This window comes from Ammodytes marinus, assembly GCF_949987685.1.
Source record: "Ammodytes marinus genome assembly, chromosome: 24".
NCBI classification, from domain to species: Eukaryota; Metazoa; Chordata; class Actinopteri; order Uranoscopiformes; family Ammodytidae; genus Ammodytes; species Ammodytes marinus.
This window is the reverse complement of record NC_137228.1, coordinates 15,048,839-15,075,814: the sequence shown is the minus strand read 5'-3', so window position 1 is coordinate 15,075,814 and position 26,976 is coordinate 15,048,839. Positions and strand designations below refer to the sequence as shown.

The following is a 26,976-nucleotide window of genomic DNA, read 5'->3' as shown; positions in this document are numbered from 1 at the left end:
AATCAGAAATCACATACCCCAGTTTTAAGTACATGGAAAATCATCCAATACTTTGCAGTATAGTCCAAGTGTGCGCTGTAGTGATTGAGAAAATGTCTGCACTTATCTCTTGTAAACCCGAATGTTAGCTCAATCTAGAAGTGACCAAGAGGAGGCTACCTATCTGAAAATAAGGGTCTTAAAAGTCCTATCAAACCTTTTAAGTACATGGAAAAATATCCCAGTTCTTTCAAGTCACAATCACAAATAATTTTAATTCTGGTCGTTGCTGTTTCCATAACAAACTTTATTAAATTCAGTATCTGAAGCATTTTTAAGTATCATTTCACAAATCCAAATAAACCATTCCATAATATCCAGGCAGATGTACACAGTAGTGAGTCCTATCAAACTATACACACACACACACACACTCACACTCTCTCTCTCTCTCTCACACACACACACACACACACACACACACACACTCACACTCTCTCTCTCTCTCTCTCACACACACTCACACACACACTCACTCACACTCTCTCTCTCTCACTCACACACACACACACACACACACACACACACACACACACACACACACACACTCTCTCTCTCTCTCTCTCTCTCACACACACACACTCATACTCTCTCTCTCTCTCACTCTCTCACACACACACACACACACACACTCACACACACACTATCCGAAGGCAGACATGGCCCACTGCTTGACGTCTGTGGGGCATTGTGGGTATTTCTGCAGAGCCTCCATGATCTGACTGTTGTCCAGCATCAGCCTCATGAGCCGATATTCTCTCTGGGTTTTAGACACGTTTCCATCGACCGGTCGGATAAACTCCAACTGCAGCAGGTGCTCGAAGGCCTGAGGGGGAGAAAATAAGGTCTGTAAATGCAGCCACTTCATTGTTAAATATATTACAAAAATAAAGTATATATGTACACAGGAACAATAGGATTTATTACCTAGATAGATAGATAGATAGATAGATAGATAGATAGATAGATAGATAGATAGATAGATAGATAGATAGATAGATAGATAGATAGATAGATAGATAGATAGATTATTAGACTATTATTGTTATTTATACAGACCTTCATGATGACGGGCTGTTCGAAGTTGTACATGGAGTTCGACTTCCTCTGCAAGAACTTCTTAAACTCTAAAAAACAAGAACATTTAGTCAGCATCATGACATATAAGTAAGAAAATATCAGAAATATATTTTGTTTTTTATTTATTCTATCCTATCCATTCTTACCGTTGTGAACCATCTGTAGATTGAACGGCTCTCCTTCGTAGACGTCGTTGAGATGTTTCATAGCGATGATGAGGCAAAGCTCCAGGATGGACAGACCTGAAAAGACAATATAACACGTAAATATACTGAGAGTGTGTGTGTGTCTCAGTGAGTGAGTGAGTGAGTGAGTGAGCGAGCGAGTGAGTGAGCGAGTGAGTGAGTGAGTGAGCGAGTGAGTGAGTGAGTGAGCTTGAAAGTTATTTTTATTTAGATTTTGTGTTCTCACCGTGGAGCATATTGACTTTTGCGTCTGTGAGTGAGTGAGTGTGCGTGTGTGTGTATGAAATGTATATCTATTTGGATTTAGTGTTTTCACCGTGGAGCATGTTGGCTTTTGCGTCGGTGAAGCACATCTTGCTGGCCTCCAGAACGTCGGCTGGTTTGACTAAAGGTTTGGCTACAGACACACGACTCAGACAAAACATCTAGGGACAAAAACACAATAAAATACAGGTGAAACTCATATTATTAGAATATCATGGAAAATTAATTGGAATTGAGGCGAGAATTCATGCAAAAGGGGCCCAAACCAAGTACACATGCATGATTATACTTTATAGAGGGCCGACATTTCTGTATTTAAAATCCCTTTTTTATTGATTTCATGTGATATTCAAATTTTCTGAGATTTTGAATTTTGGGTTTTCATAAACTGTAAGCCATAATAATCAAAATTATAACAAATAAAGGCTTGAGATATCTCACTTTGCATGGAATGAGTCTATATAATATATTAGTTTCACCTTTTAAGTTGAATTACTGAAATAAATTAACTTTTGCACGATATTCTTATTTTTCGAGTTTCACCTGTAGAAATTAAGATATTGAATGGAGGCATTAAAAAGGTACAGTGTGACATTGCCAATGCTCCCTTGCTAAACCCTCCCTTTCAGAGAATTTACAGAAGCTACGGTGGCCTTCAAAGACAAGAAGAAAGTTACCAGCAGCATGTGCAATGAACGGAAGTCTTTGCTGGAGTTGAAGTGTTTCTGTAAAACGTCCTCGACTGATTTGTCTTCACACAGAGTCTGAAGACAGAAAGAAAAACAGACAAGGACTGTATTGAAATGCAAAGGATCAAGAAAAATAACATTTAACAATATTACTCCTACTTTTTCCAATTCGGTATGTTTGGACAGATATGAGATCAAAATTCAAGATTCAGGAAATATTTAAGGGTAAGGCACGTAGAGCAGACAAAACATGACTAAAAACAGATAAATAAGTTATAGACAGTGTAAAAAAACACAACAAATATGTGCCAAGAATGTACATAAAACGTGCAAATGGGCAATGAGGTATATATAGAGTGCAAATATGACAAAATGTATTTCGGCAAGGTTCACAGCAAAGGCCACCACTTTATATGGAGTGCTATGTGCAAACGTGTGTGTCTGTCTGTCTATCTGTCTGTCTGTCTGTCTGTCTGTCTGTATGTGTCTGTCTGTGTCAGAACCTGTGTCAGCTCCTAGATTCACCTTAACAGCGGTGTTCCAGTCCTTAGCGAACCGTTCATCGGGGAAGTCTGTTGGGAGGCTGAGTTGTGTCTGAACGCGCTGCACGTACTGAGGGAACGTCAGACCGGAGAGCAGGTGGATCTGACGGTGAGAGAAACGAGACTTCACTCGCTTCTCCAACAGCTCCAGAACATCCTGGAAGGAAATGAAACAAACACAGAAATACAGTCTTAAAGGTGCAGTGTGTAATATGACATCATCAAGAAAGTTCTACAAAGTTCTAGAATGCAACACTCCCTGGGTAACCCCACCCCTTTAGAATAATAACAGAAGCTACAGTGGCCTTCAAGGACAAGAACAATTCTAAATTTTAAACAATGCACCTGATGACATTCCAACTATGACACTTTCAAGATGGCGGCACTAGGCCTTGGTCCAAAATATGCAGAAATATGGACATATATGAGACCCTTTCTAAGGGAAAAAATAATAATTCAAAACATGTTTTTCAGCTATTATGCACTAAATTAAATGTACTTATTATGGATATTATAATTACTTTCTACAAAAACTGCTAGGAAATAAAACCCAACATTCTACACACTGCAGCTTTAAAGCTATAGTGCGTAACTTTTTACATATAAATTAATGTCGGTTCCATTCAAGCCATTGCCAAACATGTTGACACAAAGCTGATTAAGCCTATTATCAGCTCCACAAAACTCTCTCTGTATTTCTCAGCGCGGCAGCGTTTACAAACTGGTGCAGGAGCTCAAGAAAAATCACAAGAAGTTTCAGTTTCAGTAAATGCACCGTGACAGTGTTGTTGTTATTACTCAGAATTTACTCATAGGGGGCGAACAGAACTTACGCACTAGAGCTTTAAACATGTGAAAAGTGTTGTATTAATAGCGGTATGGTTGCGGTAGGCTCACCAGTCTGCATGTGAGGCCCACCACGGCGATAGGAGCCTGGGCCGACTGAGACACATCGAGCAGGTTGTAGAGCAGCGTCTGGTTCTTGTGATGAGCGAACAAGTCAAACTCATCCAGAACGAACAGCACGGGACGACTGCTGCTGCGATCGCCTGGTGAACAAAAAAACAAGAAAGCAACAGTAAGTATGCCACACTCATCATCAAGCTGTACAGGGTTGGAAAAATTAACATACATAGCCAAGGGCAAGCAGGGGGATTTTGTCGAGGTCTAGGAGCATTATATACATTTTATGGCGGGTTGTGACATGGGAAAGATTTATTTTTATTTGATGTTTTGTAGGCTGTGATGGTGCAGGTGTTTGTTTGTTTGTTTGTGTTGTTAAAAAAATATATACTGCAAAAAAAAAGAAAAGAAAAAAGTATGCCACGCTCGATCTGATCTCACAAGCGTCACATTAGTTTTCTAACCTTTCTTCAAAGCCTCCAACAGAAACGCCAGATTCTCCGCAAAACTTCCCTGAAATAAAACAATTTATTTTATTTATTTGTTGCATTATTATAAGACATACAGTTAGTGTTGAGGAAACTGTCTGAAATACTTACAAACACTTTGTCGCCGACCACGTTTTCCAGGTGAAGTTGCCGCGTGATTTCTTTCAGCGCGATTCTGTCGTCAGTTTGAAGGAGACCTACAAGGTAAATATGCATCCGATTATTTATATACGTATTTTAAAGGAGCATTATGTAACTTTGGGTGTGTCAGAGAAGTGAACATTTTCTAAGTTATATTCTCATAACTGAATAAACAAACTTTCCTCAAAGGAAAATTGCATCCCTGGAACACTGTTTGAAGTGAGAAAGCTTCCTGAAAAGTTACTGTTTCACTGTTGTTGTTTACAGCAGCAGGGCCCGTAGTTTGGTTTACAAACATATTCTAGTCTTACGTTTGGTTCCAGATTCCTCCAAATAATGATTTATGATGAAAGCATTATTCAATACTAAGAATTACATGTAGAGTAAATATGTTTTGTAAACTAACTGCAGGCTCTGAAATGTAAACAAATACCCCTCCTCTGAAACTGCATGGTGCACCTTTAAAGTAAGGCAATGTAACTTTAACAGTTAAATAAGAGAACAGAGATACAGAAAGAGAAATGTTCTTTCTTGAATTGTGAATAAATTACGGAATCGTTGATATACCGTTGAGATGAACTTGTAGCAGGTTTTTCAAAGCGTCTTTTTCATCCAGCAAATCTCTCAACACACTCTTCAGCAGCTGCAAACAGAAAACCACAGACCCCATGAGACAGGACAACACTCCCACGATTCCAACACACCTTTTTACACACCATTCAACATCTTACACACCATTTTTTCTTCTACAAATAAGTCAATTTCCTTTTTAAGATTCCCTGCGTTCCAATCCCCATACTTCCCTACAATTGAGTATACCAGAAAAAAGATTTTGGATGTCCCAATACATGCACGTCAATTGTAGTGTGCTGAAAATACATAAATGCCCCGCTAACTCCAATAGAATTTTGCAGTATTCGTCTTTATTCTTGACATTTCTCGACATAATTAAAGAAAATCTTCCTTATCTGATTTCTCTCCTGTCTGTGGCCCTAAAACTCTTCTGTACTTTAGTATGTAGTAGTGTAGTAAAAAGAAAGAGTGTGTGATTTGGAATGCAGGGATTATTTTTTGGCTACATCTAAGTAATTTTATTTTGGTTTAACCATTGTTTTTCCGGCTCCCCTGGGTCCGACAATTAGCACCGAGTTACTCTCCCCGTGGACGGCCGTACGCTTCAGCAGCTCCAAGAGATGTCTGCAAAAAAATATGTAAAAAAATAATTGTTTTGAATCAGCGTTGAAAATTTATTTGAAAAAAATATTTTTAGAAGAAAAAAAAGTAATAAAAAAATATTCGACTACAATACCAACACTGCAACTCAAAAATAATTAATTATAATCGTTAATTCAATAGTTTTTCCTACATAGAATCAGTAAAAACAAGTGTCTCTTATACAGTTGGGACGCTCGTGTTGTGTTCAAGTCAGCTGGGAAATGGCGCTTCTCCAACCTCCTAACTGGGGCAGCGCTGTCAGCCAGGAACAACACTTAACACTAAACTAGGTCACTGAAGCTCACACACATCCGCTCTCTACTACAGACCACACACTCCTGCTTCAATATCTAGTTAGAAATTCAAGGGTTATGTGACTCTAGCATTCCTCTATCTACGAAATATCCTTCTCTGAATAAGTATTTGGCAGATGTCACACTAGTAAAATGTAGGGTTAGACAGTGAGACCATAAAACACTCTTTCTGCCTTTTCTCAGGCTAGGATGAACCGATTTCTAAAACGTTTGCACATTTATACTACATGGGATCTCAGAGTTCAATATTCACTTCAAACAAACTTCACTATAATAAATATTTCAGACTTTCTAACCAGCATTGAGGAAATAAACCTACTTGTGCTGCGATTCCACTCCCTCTGGCCGTTCAGGAATCTGCTGTCGGCAAAACCGTTCCCTTAAAATATCCTGAACCTTAAAGCAAACGTAAACAAAGAGACCTTACAGTCAAAGTCAAAGTCAAATCTATCTCTATAGCACATTTAAAAACATCAGGTGACCAAAGTGCTGTACAAAACTCGATACAAAACAACATATAAGATACATAACTTGTGTTAAAGGCCAATGCAAAAAAAGTGAGTCTTCAGCAACGTTTTAAACTGGTCGACTTCACAGGGATCCAGGTTCCATTCACACACAGTGACACATCATGCAATATTATGCAAATTCAAGATGGAGTCAGTGATTCTGGAGAACACTTGTTGTCAAAATCGCTTTTTGTCAAAATCAGTGAATCTCCTCATGATCTGCTACCTGTCTGTACTATGGGTACGCTGGGGGGAAAAAAGCTGGTGTTAATATACAGCCTAGGCTCTGAAAATGGGCATGTTGCTAGCTATGATGGTCCCCTTTGTTTACATACCCGTTTACAGAGCCTAGGCCCTAGACTGTGTACTAAAACCAGATTCTTTTTAACAGCACACACACAGTACGGACAGGTAACAGATCATGAGGAGATATTCACTGATTTTGACAAAAAAGTTATTTTGACAACAAGCGTTCTGCAGAATCGCTCACTCCACCTTTAATCTCACAAGGAAAATGAATTTGTACCACCATGTGAAAATAAAACTTCATTATCTAATACAGACCTGTGTGACGCATTCTCCAACTGGCAAACTGGCATCTTTCACTTTCCTCTTACTCATGATTCTGAGTCTGTAAACAAAACATATTGTCGATTTAATTAAAATACATTTGCGATGACCCATCCCAAGAGCATACAAACCTACTAAGTATCCCTCCCTGCGTTCCAAATCACATACTTTTCTTTTTACTACACTACATAGTACATACTAAAGTACAGAAGAGTTTTAGGGCCACAGAAGAGAAAAAAATGTTTCATTATGTCAAGAATAAAGACGTATACTCCAAAATGCTATTGGTGTTAGTGGGGCATTTATGTATTTTCAGCATACTACAATTGACGTGCATGTATTGGCACATCCTAAATATTTTTCTGGCATACTGAATAGTAGGGAAGTATGGGTATTGGAACGCAGGGTATGTTTGTAATATACCTTTAAAAATAGCAGGTATACATCCAATCTCTAAATAACTCACTTTGTATTGCACAGTGACAAGTTTACGCCAAACTGCAATGCGATATTCCTCAAAACAAAATGATCTCACTTCAAGACATGTGTGCATTAATGTTGTAACAATATTGAATGTCTCTTATAAATGAATACACACCATCATTCAAATCGGCATATAATTTAAGCAACAATTACCATCTACTGTAATACAGTTCCCACTTTTATACCTTTCTCGGGGCTATTTCTCGTCCTAAAATAAGGTGTTTTCCCCCCAATATAATAAAACCCTTGAAGCCTGAGTGGATAACACGTATGCCGAATTATAGAGTGACTTGTAATCATTTAGGGAAAGTCCCAAATTGTTTTCAAAACTGTATTTAATCGCGCTGGCAAGCAGATAGGCACTAAACTGTGAGAATTTATGAATGGAATTTGGTGTCACTCTCTCTCCACACTATAGTAAACGTCTCCGGGGCTCGTGGAGGTAGCAAAATAGCTGCACGTTCTGTTTTAGCGAGTTTACATAACTCAGTATATATCACAATAACATAAGTGTGTGTACAAATGCATATACGCATAATAACTACTAAAAAACATACCTAAATACAGCAGTAGTTATTCCAAAAACAGCTCTCAATCTTCGCGGGAGATTCTGTTCTGCCAGCGATGACGACATCCGGTTTTGGCTGAGTCTAGCGCTCTGATTGGCTGGGGGGAAATTCACCGTCACATACAGTAAGAGGCAAGTTAATAAGAATTTAGCTCATGTATGTATGTTTATTACATTGTTTATTTTTATGTAAGCAGATAAGATATATGGAGTACTTTTCATTTATGTTTTGAGAATTGTTCAATAAAGTTAATTGAATTATTATTTTTTTTAATATATATATCTTATAATTCTCTCAAATAATCCTCCTTATTGTAAACACATATCATTTAAACACCAAAATAAACAGTGAAATTATCAAATAAGTATTTCCGGTGCATCCAACCTACGTTATATGTATTTGTGTTCTTCCTCTGAGAGCTACATTGTTGTCCCAAAACTATTAAAATCTCATCAGTGGGCCAGATGTTCCTTTATTATCACGCCACCAACATACACTGTTGTTTATTCTGACTAAACCTTGTCTGTGTATTTCTCCTATACAAGCCTCTTTAACGGCCATTATCTCAACATTAGTTTTTTTCAATGGCCTACTTCTGAACCAAAAATCTCAACTTCTAAAGCACTTACATCAACCAAATTTTCCATAATCATTCTTTGCACTATTCTGAAGGTTATTACAGAAGGATATGTTCATATGTTGTTCACTGTCTGATTTATGATACATTTTAAAGATTTTGTAGAAAATAAAAAAATAATAACTACACACATAGGCTAAGGCTACACTATACATGTTCCTTTATTGTTGACTTGCTGCCTACATATCCCAACCCTTTGATAGAAGCCATTACTGTACTTAATATAGTGTGGAGGTGTGATGCATGGCATGCCAGGAAAAATGACATTGATTGCCCTAACAGAGGCAATTATATGTAATTATATATTTTTTTTATAGCGAAAGCTGTTAAGCCATAACTGCCAACACTACTGTTGAGCGTTGGGCTAAAATTAGAAGGGATGTTTCTCCTTAAAGGCTTGAGAAAAAGGGTCTTGCTTCCAACATCTTTAACTCATTCGCAATAATGATACAACTCTGGAGATACTTAAACGCTTCCTGTGGTTGACTTGGTTGACTAGATAAAGAAGAATTTTATTTTTTTTGAAAGACACAATAAAAACCACCAGATCTCTTGCAAACAGTCTCCTGGTCTGCGCGCTAACATTTAGACTGTCACATTATGTTAAAATACAACTCATATTCAGCCCCTTGTATATTCAAGATTCAAAGTGTTTATTGTCATATTCACAATAAGAAACATGTTCTCAGTCATACAATTAAATTCTTCCTTTGTTTTCCACAGACTGAATGCCAAGAAAGAAACATTAAAATATGCAATATACAAGTAAAATAGAAAAAAGCAGCAAGAATATAGAATATACAATTCACAAGGCAAATAGAAGAGCAACAACTAGGTACAATAATGCATTTAAGTTCAAATAAAATAAAACGGAATGGTGCAAATCCAAGAAAGTGTTCCGTTGTGCATGAGTTATGCCCCTTAAACCTGCAGTGTGTAGAATTTTGGGTTTTATTTCCTAGCAGACTTTGTAGAAAATAATTATTATATCCATTAGTACGTTTAATTTAGTGCATAATAGCTGAAAAAAAAAGTTATAATTATTATTTTTTTCCTTAGAAAGGGTCTCTTTTATCTCTGTATCTCTCCATACCTTGGACCAAGGCATGGGCGCCGGTCGCTCCGCCATGTTGGAAGCGTCATGGTTGGAATGTGATCAGGTGCATTGTTTAGAATTTAGAATTGTTCTTGTCCTTGAAGGCCACTCTATAGCTTAGGTTATTATTCAAAAGGGGTGGGGTTACGGAGCGTTGCATTCTAGAACTTTCTAGAACTTTCAAGAACTTTCTTGATGATGTCATATTATATTACACACTGCACCTTTAAAAATGGGCTACATGAAGCGGACCATCTTACAGCAAGCCTTACAACCGAATTAATTTTGGCCTCCATACATTGTGCACTGAAGCTTTTGAGACATGTATTTATCCAGGGGAATTATCTGGGTTTGCTTCAGTGTCACTATTATTCCAATTTATTTGTTTATTTTCTAACCACTTAAATACAGTCTTCAAGGTTGAGTCAGTGATTCTGGAAAATGCTTGTTGAAAAAAATCACTTTTTGTGAAAATGAATAGTGAATATCTCCTCACAGTCAGTTATCTACAGCAAGTGTAAATACACATCCATAAGGCTCTGTAGAAGGACATGTTGCTATCTATGGTGGCCTTTTGTTTACTAACCCTTTGTTTACATACCAGTTTACAATGCCTAGGATGTGTATTAACACCACTTTTTTATTTTATTTAGCACACACACACACACAGTATAGACAGGTGGCGAATCATGAGGAGTTATTCACTGATTTTGACAACAAGTGATTTGACAACAAGCATTCTCCAAAATCGCCGCCTACACCTTTAAGAGCAATATCAGAGGATCCACTATAATAAGATGCTTGTAGCCTAATGATATGACAGATGGTTATCTTACAGGCTATTCAATATGCAAGACAAATAACTGATTCATAAACTATTCTTGATTTAGCTGAGGATAGCTTGAGACCCCTGGAGACTATTGGAACTGTTACTGAAGATAACGGCTCTGGGTGAGTCATCCCACCCACATACCGTTTTTTTTTTTTCTCAATCATATTCCTTACTTTGAAACATACAGAGACAGAGAGCATATTTTTATAGAAAGCCATTCCCACTATAAAAATAAAAATAAATAAATAAAATCCTACCCATGAAAAAAAAAATATATAGTGGTAACTAAGTCAGACAAAAATTCGAATTATCTCATCATTTTGAGAGAAAACAATATCATAATATAAAAAGAAATCTCATTAGTTTGGCCTTGATCTAATTATTGTGACTTTTTCCCTCATATTTTCGAACTTGACTTGACAACCTCAATCTTGTCTTAATATTTATGGCTTTTTGTCTATTAATTTAGACAATTTTTCTTAGAATTTCTTATCTTGTTATTTCGAAATATTTCTTCTCATAATTTAGACCTTGATTTTATAATGACAATGAATTTTTATCTCGTGATTTTGACCTATACCAGGGTAGTAGCCTATTTTTACCAATGTTTATTTCTATCCCTTTTTATCCATAGTTTTCCATATGCTATCAGAACAGGTTGTATTCATAAATCAGAGCATCTTTATTTTATACATCAGAGCATCTTTAAGTATTATTTGAGATACATATTATGAGATGTGTGTAACCAGAACCATCACCTCAGCTCCCATCTGCTGGCTGCTCCTGGCCACGCATGCGCAGTGCGGGCTCTCCATCATTTCCAATCTCCCAGTACAGGAGAAGCAGCAAGAGGCAGAGGGAACTAATGGGTAGGATTTCTTATTCTTTATCTTTCCAAAGGCTCTTAAACGCGCTGTTGTTCGCCTGTTTGACTGTTCCCACCTTCCGCTATGCAACACTCGGTCATACCCAGGGTATGGCTCACTGTTTACGGCTTGATTTGACGCAGACAGAAGCGTTAGTGCCTGAAAAGCGTCTCTCTCTCTCTCTCTTGCTCTCTCTCTCTCTCTCTAAATGCTAAGCTAACCCGTAGCTATCTCGGCCTAGCACGGCCCTTAACCCTGGCCCTCACCTTTTGGCTTCACTAAAAACTACCAATTCGCCCTCGCTGTTTGTTTACGTCGACAAATACCAAGTTAGGCGTGTGTGTTGCGCGTGCGGCTAATTAAAATGCTTAAACGTCATAAGCGTTAGCAGTTAGCTCGCCCTCTATAATTCATTTGCGTTACAACAGGCTAGGTAACTGCGAGCTAACTAAACGCTAGCCAGACAGACAGCTGACGCTTGGGTACAGCCAGTTCAGATGCTGTGTCCCCCCAAAATCAATGCATCAAAAAGCACATATGGTTTGAACGGTAGTGTCCAAATGCTCTCTTGAAAAATCTCTTGTCATTTTAGTCGCTGTCAACTTCGAAAGCTCATGCAGCAATATGTGGCTAATTTACCCCCCTTTAGCTAGACTACAACCAACTCCATGGTATTATAGCTAAGATTTAAAGGCAGTTTTAACCCAAGCCAGTTGCCACTAAAAGCTGTTTTTCCTCATGCCTAGTAAATGCTGTTTGCAGGCAACATGCATCGCTACCTAGCCTCAATTCTTGCTTCATTTGACAGATGTTAACCTAGCACTGAATGCATTTTTTCTATCATAGGAAGCTTTGAATGTAGATTTGTATACTCCGAAGTGGTCAGAGACATTTGTGCAGCCTCATATTGTGCATATAACATGTTATAACCCCTCTTAAACAATGTGTATATTCTACTAGGAGGCTTACTAACATGGGATAAACTAAACTACCTTTACCAGAATATAATTGCTGGTAAATCCTGATTTAAAGCATTTAGCATACTTCTTGATTGGCTTATTTTTCCAAGCTGATCGGCTATTATCTAACGTTCTCTGGTTTGCTATGGTAGTGTACACATGCCCTCTGAAAAAAAAAGGTATTGTCATGCTTGTAGCTGTCAAATTTGAAGGCTGCTGCAGGACTATGTGTTTTATTTACCCCCTAAAGCTATAGACCTTAACCAACTCTAAAGTGTTACAGCAAGATTTAAATCCTATGTTGAGACTAACTTGATTGTATCAAGAGCAGTTTTTTTTTATCATGCCTTGTACATGTACCAATTTTGGCTTAATTTGTCCGATGTTCACTTCGCGTCAAATGCATTTTTTTCTTTCATAAACAGCTCTGAATAGATATAAATACTCAGGAGTGGTCAGGGATGTTTCGTTTGTGTCAACCTCATATTGTTCATGTAACGTTACAAAACCCTCTCGAACAAAGTGTGTATCCAAGGTGACAGATAATAGGGCCACAATTCTCCTACTTATCAGTGTGGCAGTATTTTGTTTTTTTCATGCGTTTCATTCTGTGTGTGCACTTTAAAAACAATCCAGTGTTAATACCCAGCCTAGGCTCTGTAAACTGTCATGTCGCTAGCTGTGGTGGGCACCTTTGTTTACACACCCTTTGTTTACATGACAGTTTACAGAGCCTAGGCTGTGAGTATTAACACCAGATTTTTTCCAGCGCACACACAGTACGGACAGGTAGTGGATCGTGAGGAGATATATTCACTGATTTTGATAAAAAGTGATTTTGACAACAAGCATTCTCCAGAATCGCTGACTCCACCTTTTAATTATCTTTATTTATTTGGCACACGGTGAAAATAAACTACGATCTAAAATGTCTGTTAAAGGTCTCATATTATAAACTTTCCTGTCAATGTTATATGGTCTTACTTTTAGTAGTCCCTAATACTTATTTTTTTTTAGATGTTTGCTGAAAAACACGTTCAGATAATTTATTGTAGCAAGCCTCTATACCCGGATTTTACTGCAATCATCAGTTAAAGATCCTCTTCTGATTTGAATCATAACAAAAACTCCCAGCAAAAAAAAAAAAAAATAGTTAGTTTTTTTTGTTCTGCTTTGGGATGACTCAGGACAATTAGAAGTGGTTGTGGGTTGGAAAGATTTTCGTGAGAGGAAAAGGGAATTCCAGAGACGTCAAGATGTTCTGTGATCTCTACATTAAATACAGAGCTCTAAGATGAAGAAGATGCATCGTAACAAAAAAAAAATACCAAATTCAATTAATACCAGGACATAGGAGGAAGAACACAACTTGATATCCATGTAATAAAATGCACAAAAAAAACATACTTTTTCTGATCATAATATCCTTTAAAATAGAGAGAGAGAGAGAGAGAGAGAGAGAGAGAGAGAAAAGAAAAGAGAGAGAGAGAAAACATTTTCGATTTGCATAAACCCCCAGACTTAATGGACTGCAAATTCAGTTACTCAACCTTTTGGCCGCGGCTCCACACTTGTCATTTTGATGTGATTTCTTATCTCAAACATTCCTTTTTCTTTCTCTCTGCGACTGCATTGCTGTAAGTCTCTTGTTTTTATGTATTTTTCTGCATAAACTGGGGCTGGCTGCTTTCTTGCTCCAAAAACTGCTCCCATGAAGTTACCAGCTGGGTTGAATCCAAGCTATGTCCAGTCCCTGAAACATGCAAGGCCCACACTGTGTTTCCAATGCTGTGATGTGGAGGAACATGTGGAATAATTAGGATTTTTTAATTTTTTTTAAATAAATGCAAAGTTAGTGGATATTATACAGCTCAACAAGCATATATTATTTCTCTTCATGAAAAAAAATAAAGATTAAAATAAATAACTAAATTTTTCTTTTAATTAATTAATAAAGATAAAATAAAACTAGACAATCCCATTTCAATTTTGGTCACACTATTGGGCAGGACAGACAAAGATATACCAAGGTTTAAATCAGATCATTTTCTTTATCATATATTTCTTACTACTACAACCCCCTAGCAGTTGTAGCCTATACAAATCCTGCATAATAACTTATAAATGTGCTATTGGGGGGGGGCCTGTCCTGATAATTATACTTGTTTATTCATTTGTTTCTACACAAAATGTATGACGCACCATTTTTTGCAGCCTCGTATCAAATCTCAAATCGCAGACATGGGTGACTGTGCAGTTACGTTTGTCTCCCTGTCATTTATTGGGGGCACTTCTCCACACAACACCATTTGTAATGTGATGGGTGAAATGGAAAGCAACAGCAGCACCGCCTTAGCACAGCACACAGTGGGGAACAGTATATTGTTATTATAGGATTAAATTCAGGATCCATTTCAAATTCCCTGCGAGAATCCCTCCGTTTGTAATGCATTCAGATCAAAGGGTAAAGTGAGAAATTATATTAAAAAAAATTGCACCAAAAATGACAACCAGCTCTTCTGAAGTCTTATAGTCTTTAAAGGAATACTTCACCCATACGGAACCGGCGTTCTATCATTATGAAATCGCTATTATAATATAAGGAATGAGGTTTTTCTTCCCTCAATCCTCCCTCAGTCTTCCCTTGGCCCAGTTGTCCTGTTAATCCTAACCCTACATTTTTTACTAGTGTGATGTCACACATGGGAAAATGTAGGGTAAGACAGTGAGATCATAAAACACCCTTTCTGCCTTTTCTCAGGCTAGGATGAACCGATTTCAAAACCGGTGAAATAGGCGGTTTGCACCAAAATGTTACAGAATGACTGAAATCTTCAAAATTATTTATTATATTTAACAATCCCTTTTTTATTCTTCACCGTAGCAGTCTTTGAAGAGAGCGTCTTAAAAGGATTGTATCTCCTTTGACCACTGTTATGTCAGCTTATGATCATATCCATGGTTACGTATTATGACAATGAATTTCAATCATCTAGCTTTATGCATTTTTTATTTGTTATTAGCAGTACTTTTAAAGATCAGTCTCGTTTAGTGTAATAATTGTTGCAATACATAGCACCCAATAAATAATTAAAATGTTATGTTTTTACCATGCTCTGTCTCTTGGCCATATGAGCAAATACGCTTTATTTATATAATCGAACTTACACTCTCTTGAGAATGAGACCCTGTTGTCTGTATGATATTATACCTGTATAATTAAAGGTAAAATTAACTAAATAAACATATAATTATTATGCACATTTTAAGAGCCACTTTTAGCTGGTCCCCCTTCAATGCAAAATCAAAATCCATGAGATTTTTCCAGTGCAGTTATGATTGAAAATGTAATTGATTTAATATTTTTTTTCTTTTGGGTTTGTAAATCCACACAATGTACCAAGTTTCGACCACCTCTCTCTGTTCTCTCTCTCCGTATCTCTACCAGTCTATTTTATTGTTGCCGTGAGAACAATAAATGCGAAAAAGGCCAAAAACGTAATCTTATAAAAGATCAGCCTGCAGTAAAAGGTTACAGATTAGCAGGTACCATATGTAATTTGAACATTCTTAAGAGTCTGGGGGAAATGGTGGAGAGAGATTGGGCTATAAAACGGGTTGGAGTTGAGATTTAAACGTGTGCTTTCAAACTAGCGAGGTGGCAGATTTAGGGGAGTGTTGCTTTCGTCCCAAAGGTTAAGATGAAAACATTTTGGCAAAGGCATCGATGAGATTTTTAATCAAAATGTCTCTCTGGTTTGAATCTGGTCCAGGGCTCTTTTGCTGCATATTGCTTGAATCAGAAAGAGACAGGATAGATACTGAGAGACGGGGAGTAAAACGAAAAACGACAAAATATTGTGATTGATTCAAAAAGCTTTAAAAATAGAGGCTAAAATGTACGAGTCATAGCCGGAGACAACCTCAAAACGGAAAGCTTATATTGGAAAAAAGTAATGTTTCTGTGAACACAACAATACTAGGAATTATTGTTTTAATCTTAATGTAGGTAAGGGATTAAACTTCCATTAAAGGTGGAGTCAGCGATTTTGGAGAAGGCTTGTTGTCAAAATCAATTAATATTTCTTCTCGTACTGTGTGTGTGCTGAGTAAAAATCGGGTGTTAATACACAGCCTAGGCTCTGTAAATTACTGCTATGTAAACAAAGGGGGCCCACTGTAGCTAGCAACATGCCCATTTACAGACAGAGCCTAGACTGTGTATTAACATTTTTTTCAACGCACACACAGTACAGACAGGTAGCGGATCTTGAGGAGGAGATATTCACTGATTTTGACAAAGTGATTTTGACAACAAGCATTCTCCAGAATCACTGACTCCACCCCTGCGTTCCAAATCGCATACTCTTTCTTTTTTCTATTCTACATACTACATCTGACGATAAAAATAATCTAGTTTGGATGCAATAGGCGTACAATTGGGACATACTTTTTACTTATTTATTTCAACATAACCATCCTTAATCTGGCCACAAGAATCGGGACATCCTAAATCAGATAGTGTGGGGATTGGAACGCAGGGCACCTTTAACTGCCCTGCCCTATAGTAGCACTACACAGTCTGTGGCAGCAGTGTCACTGGGTTTGGTCTCAGTTATGAGTCAGCAAGAGCAGCACAGACGAGGCTTTTGCATTGAGCTCAATCACATTCACACACGCACACACACAGTAGCACATACACACACACACACACACACACACACACACACACACACACAATTTACCAGCTTTCATGGGCTCACAGCACTGTTTGCAATTCATTCTCATAGAGTGGGAGTGGGGGCTATACTGTCACATTTTGATGGTGTAATATTTCTTTATGCCACAGTTCTGATGTTTGAATTGGTTATAGCAAATCTGAAGCTTTATTCTAAAGCTGCAATATTTTTTATCATGAGATGAGAAGAATTTTGAATGTTGAAGGCAGTATTTTGGCTGATTTACCAAGATGATTAATTTACCATTGTCAGACAATAAAAGGGTTTTAATCCATTCTGAGACTGTTACCTATGCAAACAATTTACCATGTATTCACTTTTTTCTGCCCTCAAATGATCCATGGGAACGGCACTGTTTTTTATCATTAGATGAGAAGAATTTTGAATATGTTGAAGGCATATTTTGGTTGAATGTGTGCACCATAGCGAGCTACTATTGTCCGACATTAGAAAGGTTTTTATACGATTTATTTTAGAGACTTTTGCCTATGCAACAAAAATAACCATTTATTCACTCTTTTCTGCCCCCCAGGAACCATGGGAACGGCACTACCCAGCTGCCCTTGGGAACCAATATGTTGAAGACACTCGACTCTTCCAACTGAGGGAGACGAATGCTGAAGAATTGATATTAACCTTAGAGGGACAGCGCACACAAACTCCCCCTTATCTTTTCCCCTTTCTGCGTTGCATCTTACTAAATCACCAAGATGCAGTAATGGCAGTGAATGCACCTTTCTGCAAAGGGTAGGGTCTGCTGTGTAGGGACCTTACCCTCCCCACCCACCCCAAATTGAAGCCACTTTTTCGTACTAAAACATACGAACGATCTCACAAACCCTCCTACCAACACCACGGCTTTGGCAAAGAGATCATGACGTGCATTGCAGAGACACTGGTTGATGTCTGATAGATAAAATAAATCCAGTGGAGCCATGAATGGAGGAAAGGACTGTGACGTGGGAGAGCAGCGGCATGACGTACCTGTGCAGGTGCCCATCGGATGGCAGCGCAAGGCAGAGCACGGTGCAGGGGTGGTGGTGTACATGAGGTAAGAATTATAGGAATACTTCACCCATACAGAACCGGTGTTTATTACACAGTGTAAAGAGACAGTGGCTGTTTGATACATAAGGTAACAATTAAAGAACTTTCATATTACAGGGCACTATATATATATATATTTTTTTTTTAACTTTTAGTTTTTTATAGATTTTTTGGGGGATTCTTTGCTTTTATTAGACAGTTTAAAGAGACAGGGATCGTCGTATACACAAGATAAGAATTAATGGAACATTCATCAAACAGGGCTCAGAGCAAGGCACTTTATTTATTTTTATTTTTATTTTCTTAGTTTTTTAGTGATTTTTTGGCATTCTTTGCTGTTATTAGACAGTTTAAAGAGACAGTGGTTGTTGAAATGGAAAGCAACAGCAGCACAGCACACAGTGGGGAACAGTATATTGTTATTATAGGATTAAATTCAGGATCCATTTCAAATTCCCTGCGAGAATCCCTCCGTTTGTAATGCATTCAGATCAAAGGGTAAAGTGAGAAATTATATAAAAAAAAAAAATTGCACCAAAAATGACAACCAGCTCTTCTGAAGTCTTATAGTCTTTAAAGGAATACTTCACCCATACGGAACCGGCGTTCTATCATTATAAAATCACTATTATAATATAATGAATGAGGTTTTTCTTCCCTCAGTCTTGCCTTGGCCCAGCTGTCCTGTTAATCCTAACCCTACATTTACCCTACATTACCATGTGTGATGTAGGGTAAATGTAGGGTTAGACAGTGAGACCATAAAACACTCTTTCTGCCATTTCTCAGGCTAGGATGAACCAATTTCTAAAATGTATGCACATTTATACTACATAAGATCTCAGAGTTCAATACACTTTCACATTCCCACCGGTGAAGTAGGTCTTTAAGGAACATTCAACAAACAGGGCTCGGAGCAAGGCACTTCATTTTATTTATGTATTTATTTTTAGGGTTTAAAAATGTATTCTGTTGCATTCTTTGCCTTTATTAGACAGTTTAAATAGACAGTGGTCGTCATATACATCAGGTAAGGATTAAGAAACATTCATATAAAGGTTTCTGGCTACTGAAAAGCACACTGAAATTGAATTGTGAATGTGAAATCTCCTCCTTCAAATATCCACTCAGCTTGTGCAACAGGGACTTTGACTAATGAGTTGAATCCTTTTCTACTCTATCATATAATGTGGACTGGAAGTTGTCGTCCTTCCCGGTGTTATGAACGGTTTGTTTACCCGTCTCACAATGAACTACAGCAGGCGGCCGGTGTCAAGTTTATTTTGGGGATGGGAAAGAATCCTGTCTGCTTCTGTGACCGTGGCCTGATACTTTCACTGCACACTTGTATATGTGCTCTGTGTGTGTATGTTTTTTATTACATTTAAAGCCTTATTTGCTTCTTGTGGCGGTGGTGCTAAGTCAGAATGGTAGTAGAGGGGGCGTGGCATTTCCCCTTATGACGCCATTACGGGAGACACAAATCTAACTGGGGTTTTTGAAACACGGGTTTGCAGAAAGGTGGAGGTGGAGAAAAAGAGAGGGTTGGTTTTCATCCATATTAATGTTGAAATACTAACCCTGCGTTCCAATCCCCATACCTCCATACTATTGAGTATGCCAGATCAAGATTTAGGATGTCCCAATACATGCACGTTAATTGTAGTATGCTGAAAATACATAAATGCCCCACTAACTCCAATAGCATTTTGGAGTATTTGTCTTTATTCTTGACATTTCTCGATATATAGAAAAAAACTTCCTTATTTGATTTTTTAAAAAGCCCTGAAACTCTCCTGTACTTTAGTATGTAGTGTAGTAAAAAGAAAGAGTATGTGATTTGGAACACAGGGCATGAAAAAGTGCATTTAGCATAATAGGTGACCTTTAAAGATTTACAGTATCTCACAAAAGTGAGTACACCCCTCACATTTCTTCAAATATTTCATTATATCTTTCCATGGGACAACACTGAATAAATGACACTTTGATACAATGTAAAGTAGTCAGTGTACAGCTTGTATAACAGTGTAAATTTACTGTCCCCTCAAAATAACTCGACACACAGCCATTAATGTCTAAACTGCTGGCAACAAAAGTGAGTACACCCCTTAGAAAAAATGTACAAATTGAGCCCAAAGTGTAAATATTTTGTTTTGCCACCATTATTTTCCAGCACTACCTTAACCCTCTTGGGCATGTAGTTCACTAGAGCTTCACAGGTTGCAACTGGAACCCTCTTCTACCCATTCATGACGACATCAAGGAGCTGGTGGATATTAGAGTCCTTGCGCTCCTCCATCTCCCGTTTTAGGATGGCCCAAAGATGCTCAATAGGGTTTAAGTCTGGAGACATGCTTGGCCAGGCCATAACCTTTACCCTCAGCTTTTTTAGCAAGCCACTGGTCATCTTGGAGGTGTGTTTGGGGTCGTTATCATGTTGCAATACCACTCTGCGGCCCAGTTTACGAAGGTTGAGTGCACATGGTCAGCGTCGTACACAGAGGTTGGCTTTGGAAAATAGACGTATGAGTGCTGCCAGCATTGCTGAAGGGCTTGAAGGGGTGGGGGGGTCAACCTGTCAGTGCTCAGACCATACGCCGCACTCTGCATCATACTGGTCTGCATGGCTGTCATCCCAGAAGGAAGCCTATTCTAAAGATGATGCACAAGAAACCCCACAAAAAGTTTGCTGAAGACAAACAGACTACGGACATGGATTACTGCAACCATGTCCTGTGGTCTGATGAGACCAAAATACATTTATTTGGTTCAGATGGTGTTAAGAGTGTGGAGCGGCAACCAGGTGAGGAGTACAAAGACAAGTGTGTCTTGCCTAGAGTCAGGCATGGTGGTTGGAGTGTCATGGTCTGGGGCTGCATGAGTGCTGCCAGCACTGGGGATCTACAGTTCATTGAATTCTAACATGTACTGTGACATACTGAAGCAGAGCATGATCCCCTCCCTTCATAAACTGGGCCGCAGGGCAGTACTGCAACATGATAACGACCCCAAACACCCCTCCGAACGACCACTGGCTTGCTAAAGAAGCTGAGGGTAAAGGTTATGGACTGGCCAAGCATGTCTCCAGTGTTAAACCCTATTGAGCATCTTTGGGGCATCCTCAAACGAGAGATGGAGGAGCGCAAGGTCTCTAATATCCACTAGCTCCTTGATGTCGTCATGAATGGGTAGAAAAGGGTTCCAGTTGCAACCTGTGAAGCTCTAGTGAACTACATGCCCAAGAGGGTTAAGGCAGTGCTAGAAAATAATGGTGGCAAAACAAAATATTGACACTTTGGGCCCAATTTGGACATTTTTTCTTAGGGGTGTACTCACTTTTGTTGCCAGCAGTTTAGACATTAATGGCTGTGTGTCGAGTTATTTTGAGGGGACAGTAAATTTACACTGTTATACAAGCTGTACACTGACTACTTGACATTGTATCGAAGTGTCATTTATTCAGTGTTGTCGCATGGAAAGATATAATGAAATATTTGAAGAAATGTTAGGGGTGTACTCACTTTTGTGAGATACTGTAGACTTAATATTCACAATCGGTGTCCAGTCGCCGTTGTTCACAGTTCGCATATGACACAGGCTCTGTCCTTCCATTATTAATAGGTGCTGAAAATGTTTTCAATTATTGTTCTTAATTCATACAGATTCCACTGTGGTGTGGGAGGATTTGACTGTTTGATGTCAGCCTATAAAACCCGCAGCAGAAACAAACCTGCCTCCAGGAGCTGCTAACACACCTAGAAACACAGTCATTTGTACGTCTGTCAGTGGAGCATTTCAGGGTGCAATCGCTTCCTTACCTACTCTGAGTCAGGAATACATTTGTTAAGCGCTTTTGAGTCTGTGAAAAACCAGAGAAAAGCGCTATATAAGTGGTGTCCATTTGTGGTGGGAGAACTAAACCTTTCTGATGTTTCCCCATAGACGTTTTTCCACTTAAAGGTGCAGTCATTGATTCTGGAGAATGCTTGTTGTCCTGTTTACACGCCCGTTTACAGAGCCTAGGCTTTGTATGAACACAATACTTTTTTTTTCAGCAGGCACACACACAGTACATACAGGTTGTGGATCGTGAGGAGATATTCACTGATTTTTTTTTGTCAACAATCATTCTCCAGAATCACTGACTCCATCTTTAAATGCTAAATAATATCGGTTTTCAGGAGCCTCAGTCCAAAGCATATTACATCATATTCAAAAACCCATTTCAAACGATGCAAATGAGTGCTGCAAGATATACTGTAATACATGCAGTCATAGATGAAGTATTGTGCTCCGAAGTGTAACTGTGTGTGTGTGTGTGTGTGTGTGTGTGTGTGTGTGTCTAGTCCTAGTGGCTCATTGCTGGCCAGCTTGGAGCAGGTGAAGGCCTACCTGCTGACGGATGGAACCTGCAAATGCGGCCTGGAGTGTCCACTCATCCTCCACAAGGTAAATTTAGAGCAGATTTTTTTTTAAAGATTTTTTTAACGGTTCTCTCCCATTCCATGTGCCCGGCATGTATGAAATAAATTCAAGTTAACCATTTCCGCTGATCCCTATGAAGGTCTGAACTAGAAAATGTCGGGGTGTTTTAAGAGGAGTCTACTGTATCAAATAACATTGGGTAATCCGACCGATTATCCTTCTTGAAGCTAAATTTGTCCCCAACACATTCACGCACGTACACACACGCACACACTCACTCACTCACTCACTCACTCACTCACTCACTCACTCACTCACTCACTCACTCACACACACACACACACACATACACACAGACACTCACACAGACACTCACACACACACACTCACTCACTCACTCACACACACACACACACACACACACACACACACACACACACACACACACACACACACACACACACACACACACACACACACACACACACACACTCACACACACTGGTGGATCAGGCCATTATCAGTCTGACATCATCTCGTCTGGGGAATTGTTGACTTCTCTGCTGTATTATTTATGTTTCAATAAAAACGACTTAGGCCCCTAAACATTCTCAGACATCTATTTTTCCGAATGCTCCTTAAGATGTCCCCTGTGGCTATAAAATACAGAAAGGAACATTACCAAACATCAATCTGGTGTTATTGTTTGATAGTGTTAGTGGTTTTTGACCGTGTTGCTTGCTCTGTGTTTGTGAGTCCTTTGAATAATCACAATCCCACTGTTAACTTTGAATTAATGATCGCTTGATATCCCAATTTTCACGTGAATAAGGTCCACACATACACATATTTACATGTAACTAGCTGTGCCTGTGAATTTATTAAAGGAATACTTCACCCATATGGAACCGGCATTCTATCATTATAAAATCGCTATTATAATATAATGAATTAGGTTTTTCTTCCCTCAGTCTTCCCTTGGCCCAGCTACCCAGTAATCCTTACCCTACATTTTTACTAGTGTGATGTCACACTAGTAAAATGTAGGGTTAGACAGTGAGACCATAAAAAACTCTTTCTGCCTTTTCTCAGGCTAGGATGAACCGATTTCAAAAATGTTTGCACATTTATACTACATAGGATCTCAAAGTTCAGTACACCTTCATATGTCCACCGGTGAAGTAGGTCTTTAATGCCCAATCTTTATCCGTAGGTGTTCAACTTTGACCCGGGTGCGTTGGTGAAGCAGCGGACGGCCGAGGACGTGAAGGCGGATGATGACGTCACCAAACTCTGTATCCACAAGAGGAAGCTGCTGGCTGTCGCTACGCTGCACCGGAGCATGGAGACACACCCGCCACTCACTCTCACCAGTCCAGGGGGAGGTACGATAACATGCAGTCAACTCCCAAATCATTCAGTTTATATTTATATCTTCTAGTCTTATGTTTAGTTCCAGGTTCTTTGAAATATATATATTTTTTTGATTTATTATGATAAGAATTACATGTAGAGAGAATATGTTTATTTAACTAACTGCAAGTTCTGCAAATGTAAACAAATACCCCTCCTCTGAAACTGCATAGTGCACATTTCAATATGTTTCGAGCAGTTTGATTGAATAATGATATTAACTAGTTTTTAAATTGTATGGTTTGCCTATGGCCTGGAGATAACATTGACTAGCTCAAAGGTGTTGGTGTTCAAAAATAAAAATAAATTTTGTCCTCCAGGTCATCCCCCCTCTCTCTCTGTCTCTCCCCATTTCAACTCTGTACTATCAAATAAAGCTAGAAAATGCCAAAAAATTATTTTTAATTTTTTTTTTATTAACCTATATTTTTTTGGCCTCCAGGTATGTCATCTGTGGTCGCTGCGCATCCCACGACTCACCGAGCAATAAGAACGAAGCCTCACGACGGGCCGGACTGCAAGAATCCTTTCAAGATGATGATGTCAGCTGGACAACACCACCAACAACACCCACAGCAGCAGCATCATCATCAGAGGCTGTATCTACCGCAGGAGATGGGAGGGGGTGTCCCACATCAAGACCTCTACCCCGGATACCCCAGGTCACAGAGGCTAGGGAGTGGGGAACCATGCCCCAAATCTCCTTACCGACTTGGTTATGGAGGAGGCATGCTTAGCCCACCCCCACCACCTTCCCAGTCTCCCAGTGCAGATACGTTAGGAAGCCCAGACTCGGGATATCAAAGGACCAATGCGTGTGGTGGTTTCAGTCCCGGGAACATTCGGACCCCTCTCTCCCCTCCCAGTATAATGCTCCATGGGTCTCCAGCGGGGCAGCCATCTTGTGCTATGACAGGACGCACTAGCACGCCCCTGTCCCCTACAGCCTCTGCTAAAAGCCCCGTCATGACCATGAACATGCCCCGTGGGAACTTCCCCCCTGGTATCAGTATGGACATGCCCCGAGCAGCGTTCCACCATAAAACACACACACAGCCCCCGCCGCCATCCATACCGCCATCTTGTGCCCTTCAGAAAAGGCAGTTGACCTCAGAAAAAGACCCGCTCGGCATCCTGGACCCCATCCCCAGCAAGCAGCATCTGCAGCATCCCCAAAACAACAACACCCCGAACCCTTCCAACTTCCAGCCTAACATCCACTCTCAGGTACAAATGATGAATGTAAACATCCCGCCTCCCACCATCGTCCCCTTGCCCAGTAACTTACCCTTACCCACACAGAAGCAGCCCGGGCATGTGGGGCACGGGGGCCACGTTCAAAGGACTCAACAGGGGGGTCCTGCTTCCTCCATGTCCCCCTCCCCGGTCACCTCCCCCGTGCACATGGTGGGACCGTCCCATGGGAGGATAGAAGCTTCTCCTCATCGATCGCGCTCATCCTCAACCTCCTCCGATCACGGGAACTTTGCAATGCCCTCGTCGGGACACCCAGGTTCTATGAAGGCCCCCCCACGCTCCCCTAGGTCTGCTATGGGGTCCCCTAGGCCCGCTATGCCCTCTAGCCCTTCCACTAACCAGTACAAAGAATCCCCCCAACTTCTGCCTAGTATGGCCAACTCCATTGTCACCCAGCACCAACAACAGCAGCATAGCAACAACCCCATGTACTCACCAAATTCTTCTTCTGCTTCTTCATCATCGGTAGTAACACCGAGCGCTTCCCAGAAGGGCCTCCTGGGGATGCCCTTAACCCAGATCCTAAACCAACAGAATGCAGCCTCCTTCCCCGCCAGTAGCCTCCTGTCTGCTGCAGCCAAAGCACAGCTAGCAAATCAAAACAAACTCGGCGCCGGTGGTGGTGGCAACAACAATAGCAACAACACTCCTTCTGGTATTAGTAGTAGTGGTGTTAACAGTGGTGTTGTTGCTATGGCAGGTAACGTTGGTAACCCTCGAGGCATGGACGGACACAGCACTTTAAACACAATGCTCCCGCCAAACTCCGCCATGTTGCTGAACACGCCAGAGGGGCAGAGCGGGCGCGCGGCTTTAAGAGACAAGCTAATGGCGCAACAGAGGGACCCCATGCGCAAACGCAGGCAGTCGGCGTCATCTTCGGCGGCTGCTAATGCTACTAGCGCCGTTTTAACCCACGATAACAGCAACAGCATGGTGTATAATATGCTTAACAAACGAGCAATGGGAGCCCCCCCGCCTCACGCACTAGGCCCGGGACCTCACATGCCGAGTAGTGCGACTGAACAGCTGAGGAAAGTAGGCAGGCTTGGGCATCTTCCCCCAAACACATCCATGGCCCAGCTACTGCAGTCGATGAGCTGCCAGAGTGGGAACCACAGCCTTTCTGGGCCCGGCCACCGTCCGCAAGGGGCCGCCCAGCTGCACTACAACGACAGCACAAGTACCATGGTCCCACAGCAGAATCTAATGCTTCAACAGAGGCTGAGGGGCCCGGGAGGAGATGTTATGCAGCACTGCCAGAATATGGACAACTCGGTCGGCCATCTTGGCTCTAGACAAGGCCAGTTTCCCCCTGAAATGATGCAGGCCCAAATGCAGGCCAATGCTATGAGTAACTGTGGGCCTATGGGGGGACCTGATGGTATGCAGATGGGACGTCCTAACACTAACCCCCCTCCGCTGTCCCACCCCGGACCCCCACACCCCTCTCAGCTCCACGGGATGGGCCGGACTAATATAGTGGTGATGCAACACGGGGGTGGGGATGGAAGCTGTACACAGGCCATTGCAACTACAGGTGAGATATCTCTATCTGTTTTTTTTTTAATATTCTTATGGGGCATTTCTTCTTTATCAGACAGTTAGACGGATATTATGTGTAGTTAATGAGTGGTTGGATAAAGATGTGTTTTGTTTAAGGGGTGTAGTGGTTAAACCCCCCCCCCCCCTCCACCCATAGTGGGTCGTT

At 40.1% G+C, this 26,976-nt stretch overlaps 2 protein-coding genes across 3 annotated transcripts in view; one reads left to right on the top strand and one right to left on the bottom strand.

Annotated features, from left to right (window-relative positions):
• Nucleotides 1–398: 398 nt before the first annotated feature.
• orc4 (origin recognition complex, subunit 4) lies at nt 399–8,012 on the bottom strand. Its single transcript, XM_080052654.1, has 14 exons — nt 7,980–8,012; nt 6,934–7,000; nt 6,180–6,256; nt 5,438–5,528; nt 4,899–4,974; nt 4,302–4,387; nt 4,167–4,215; nt 3,697–3,848; nt 2,783–2,956; nt 2,246–2,332; nt 1,621–1,729; nt 1,266–1,361; nt 1,099–1,166; nt 399–865 (listed from the first exon to the last, which is right to left on the bottom strand). Exons 2-14 carry the CDS (start codon nt 6,988–6,990, stop codon nt 683–685), a joined length of 1,305 nt encoding a protein of 434 aa, XP_079908780.1. The 5' UTR covers nt 6,991–7,000; nt 7,980–8,012; the 3' UTR covers nt 399–682.
• Nucleotides 8,013–17,950: 9,938 nt separating this feature from the next.
• The window catches only part of mbd5 (methyl-CpG binding domain protein 5), a 20,303-nt gene continuing 11,277 nt past the window's right edge, over nt 17,951–26,976 (top strand). For both annotated transcript variants that reach the window (XM_080053271.1, XM_080053270.1), the window contains exons 1-4: nt 17,951–18,171; nt 22,517–22,619; nt 23,809–23,980; nt 24,451–26,805. In XM_080053271.1, the coding sequence (XP_079909397.1) occupies nt 18,056–18,171; nt 22,517–22,619; nt 23,809–23,980; nt 24,451–26,805 (2,746 nt within the window). In that variant the 5' untranslated portion in view covers nt 17,951–18,055. The remainder of the gene's footprint in view (nt 18,172–22,516; nt 22,620–23,808; nt 23,981–24,450; nt 26,806–26,976) is intronic.

Excerpts from the sequence above, each read along its gene's own strand:
- orc4 (XM_080052654.1), bottom strand. The coding sequence starts at position 6,990 with ATGAGTAAGAGGAAAGTGAAAGATGCCAGTTTGCCAGTTGGAGAATGC. Across the intron at positions 4,388-4,898 it reads GCTACAAGTTCATCTCAACG|GTCTCCTTCAAACTGACGAC; the intron begins GTATATCAACGA and ends TTTACCTTGTAG. Across the intron at positions 2,957-3,696 it reads TGGGCCTCACATGCAGACTG|GATGTTCTGGAGCTGTTGGA; the intron begins GTGAGCCTACCG and ends ATTTCCTTCCAG.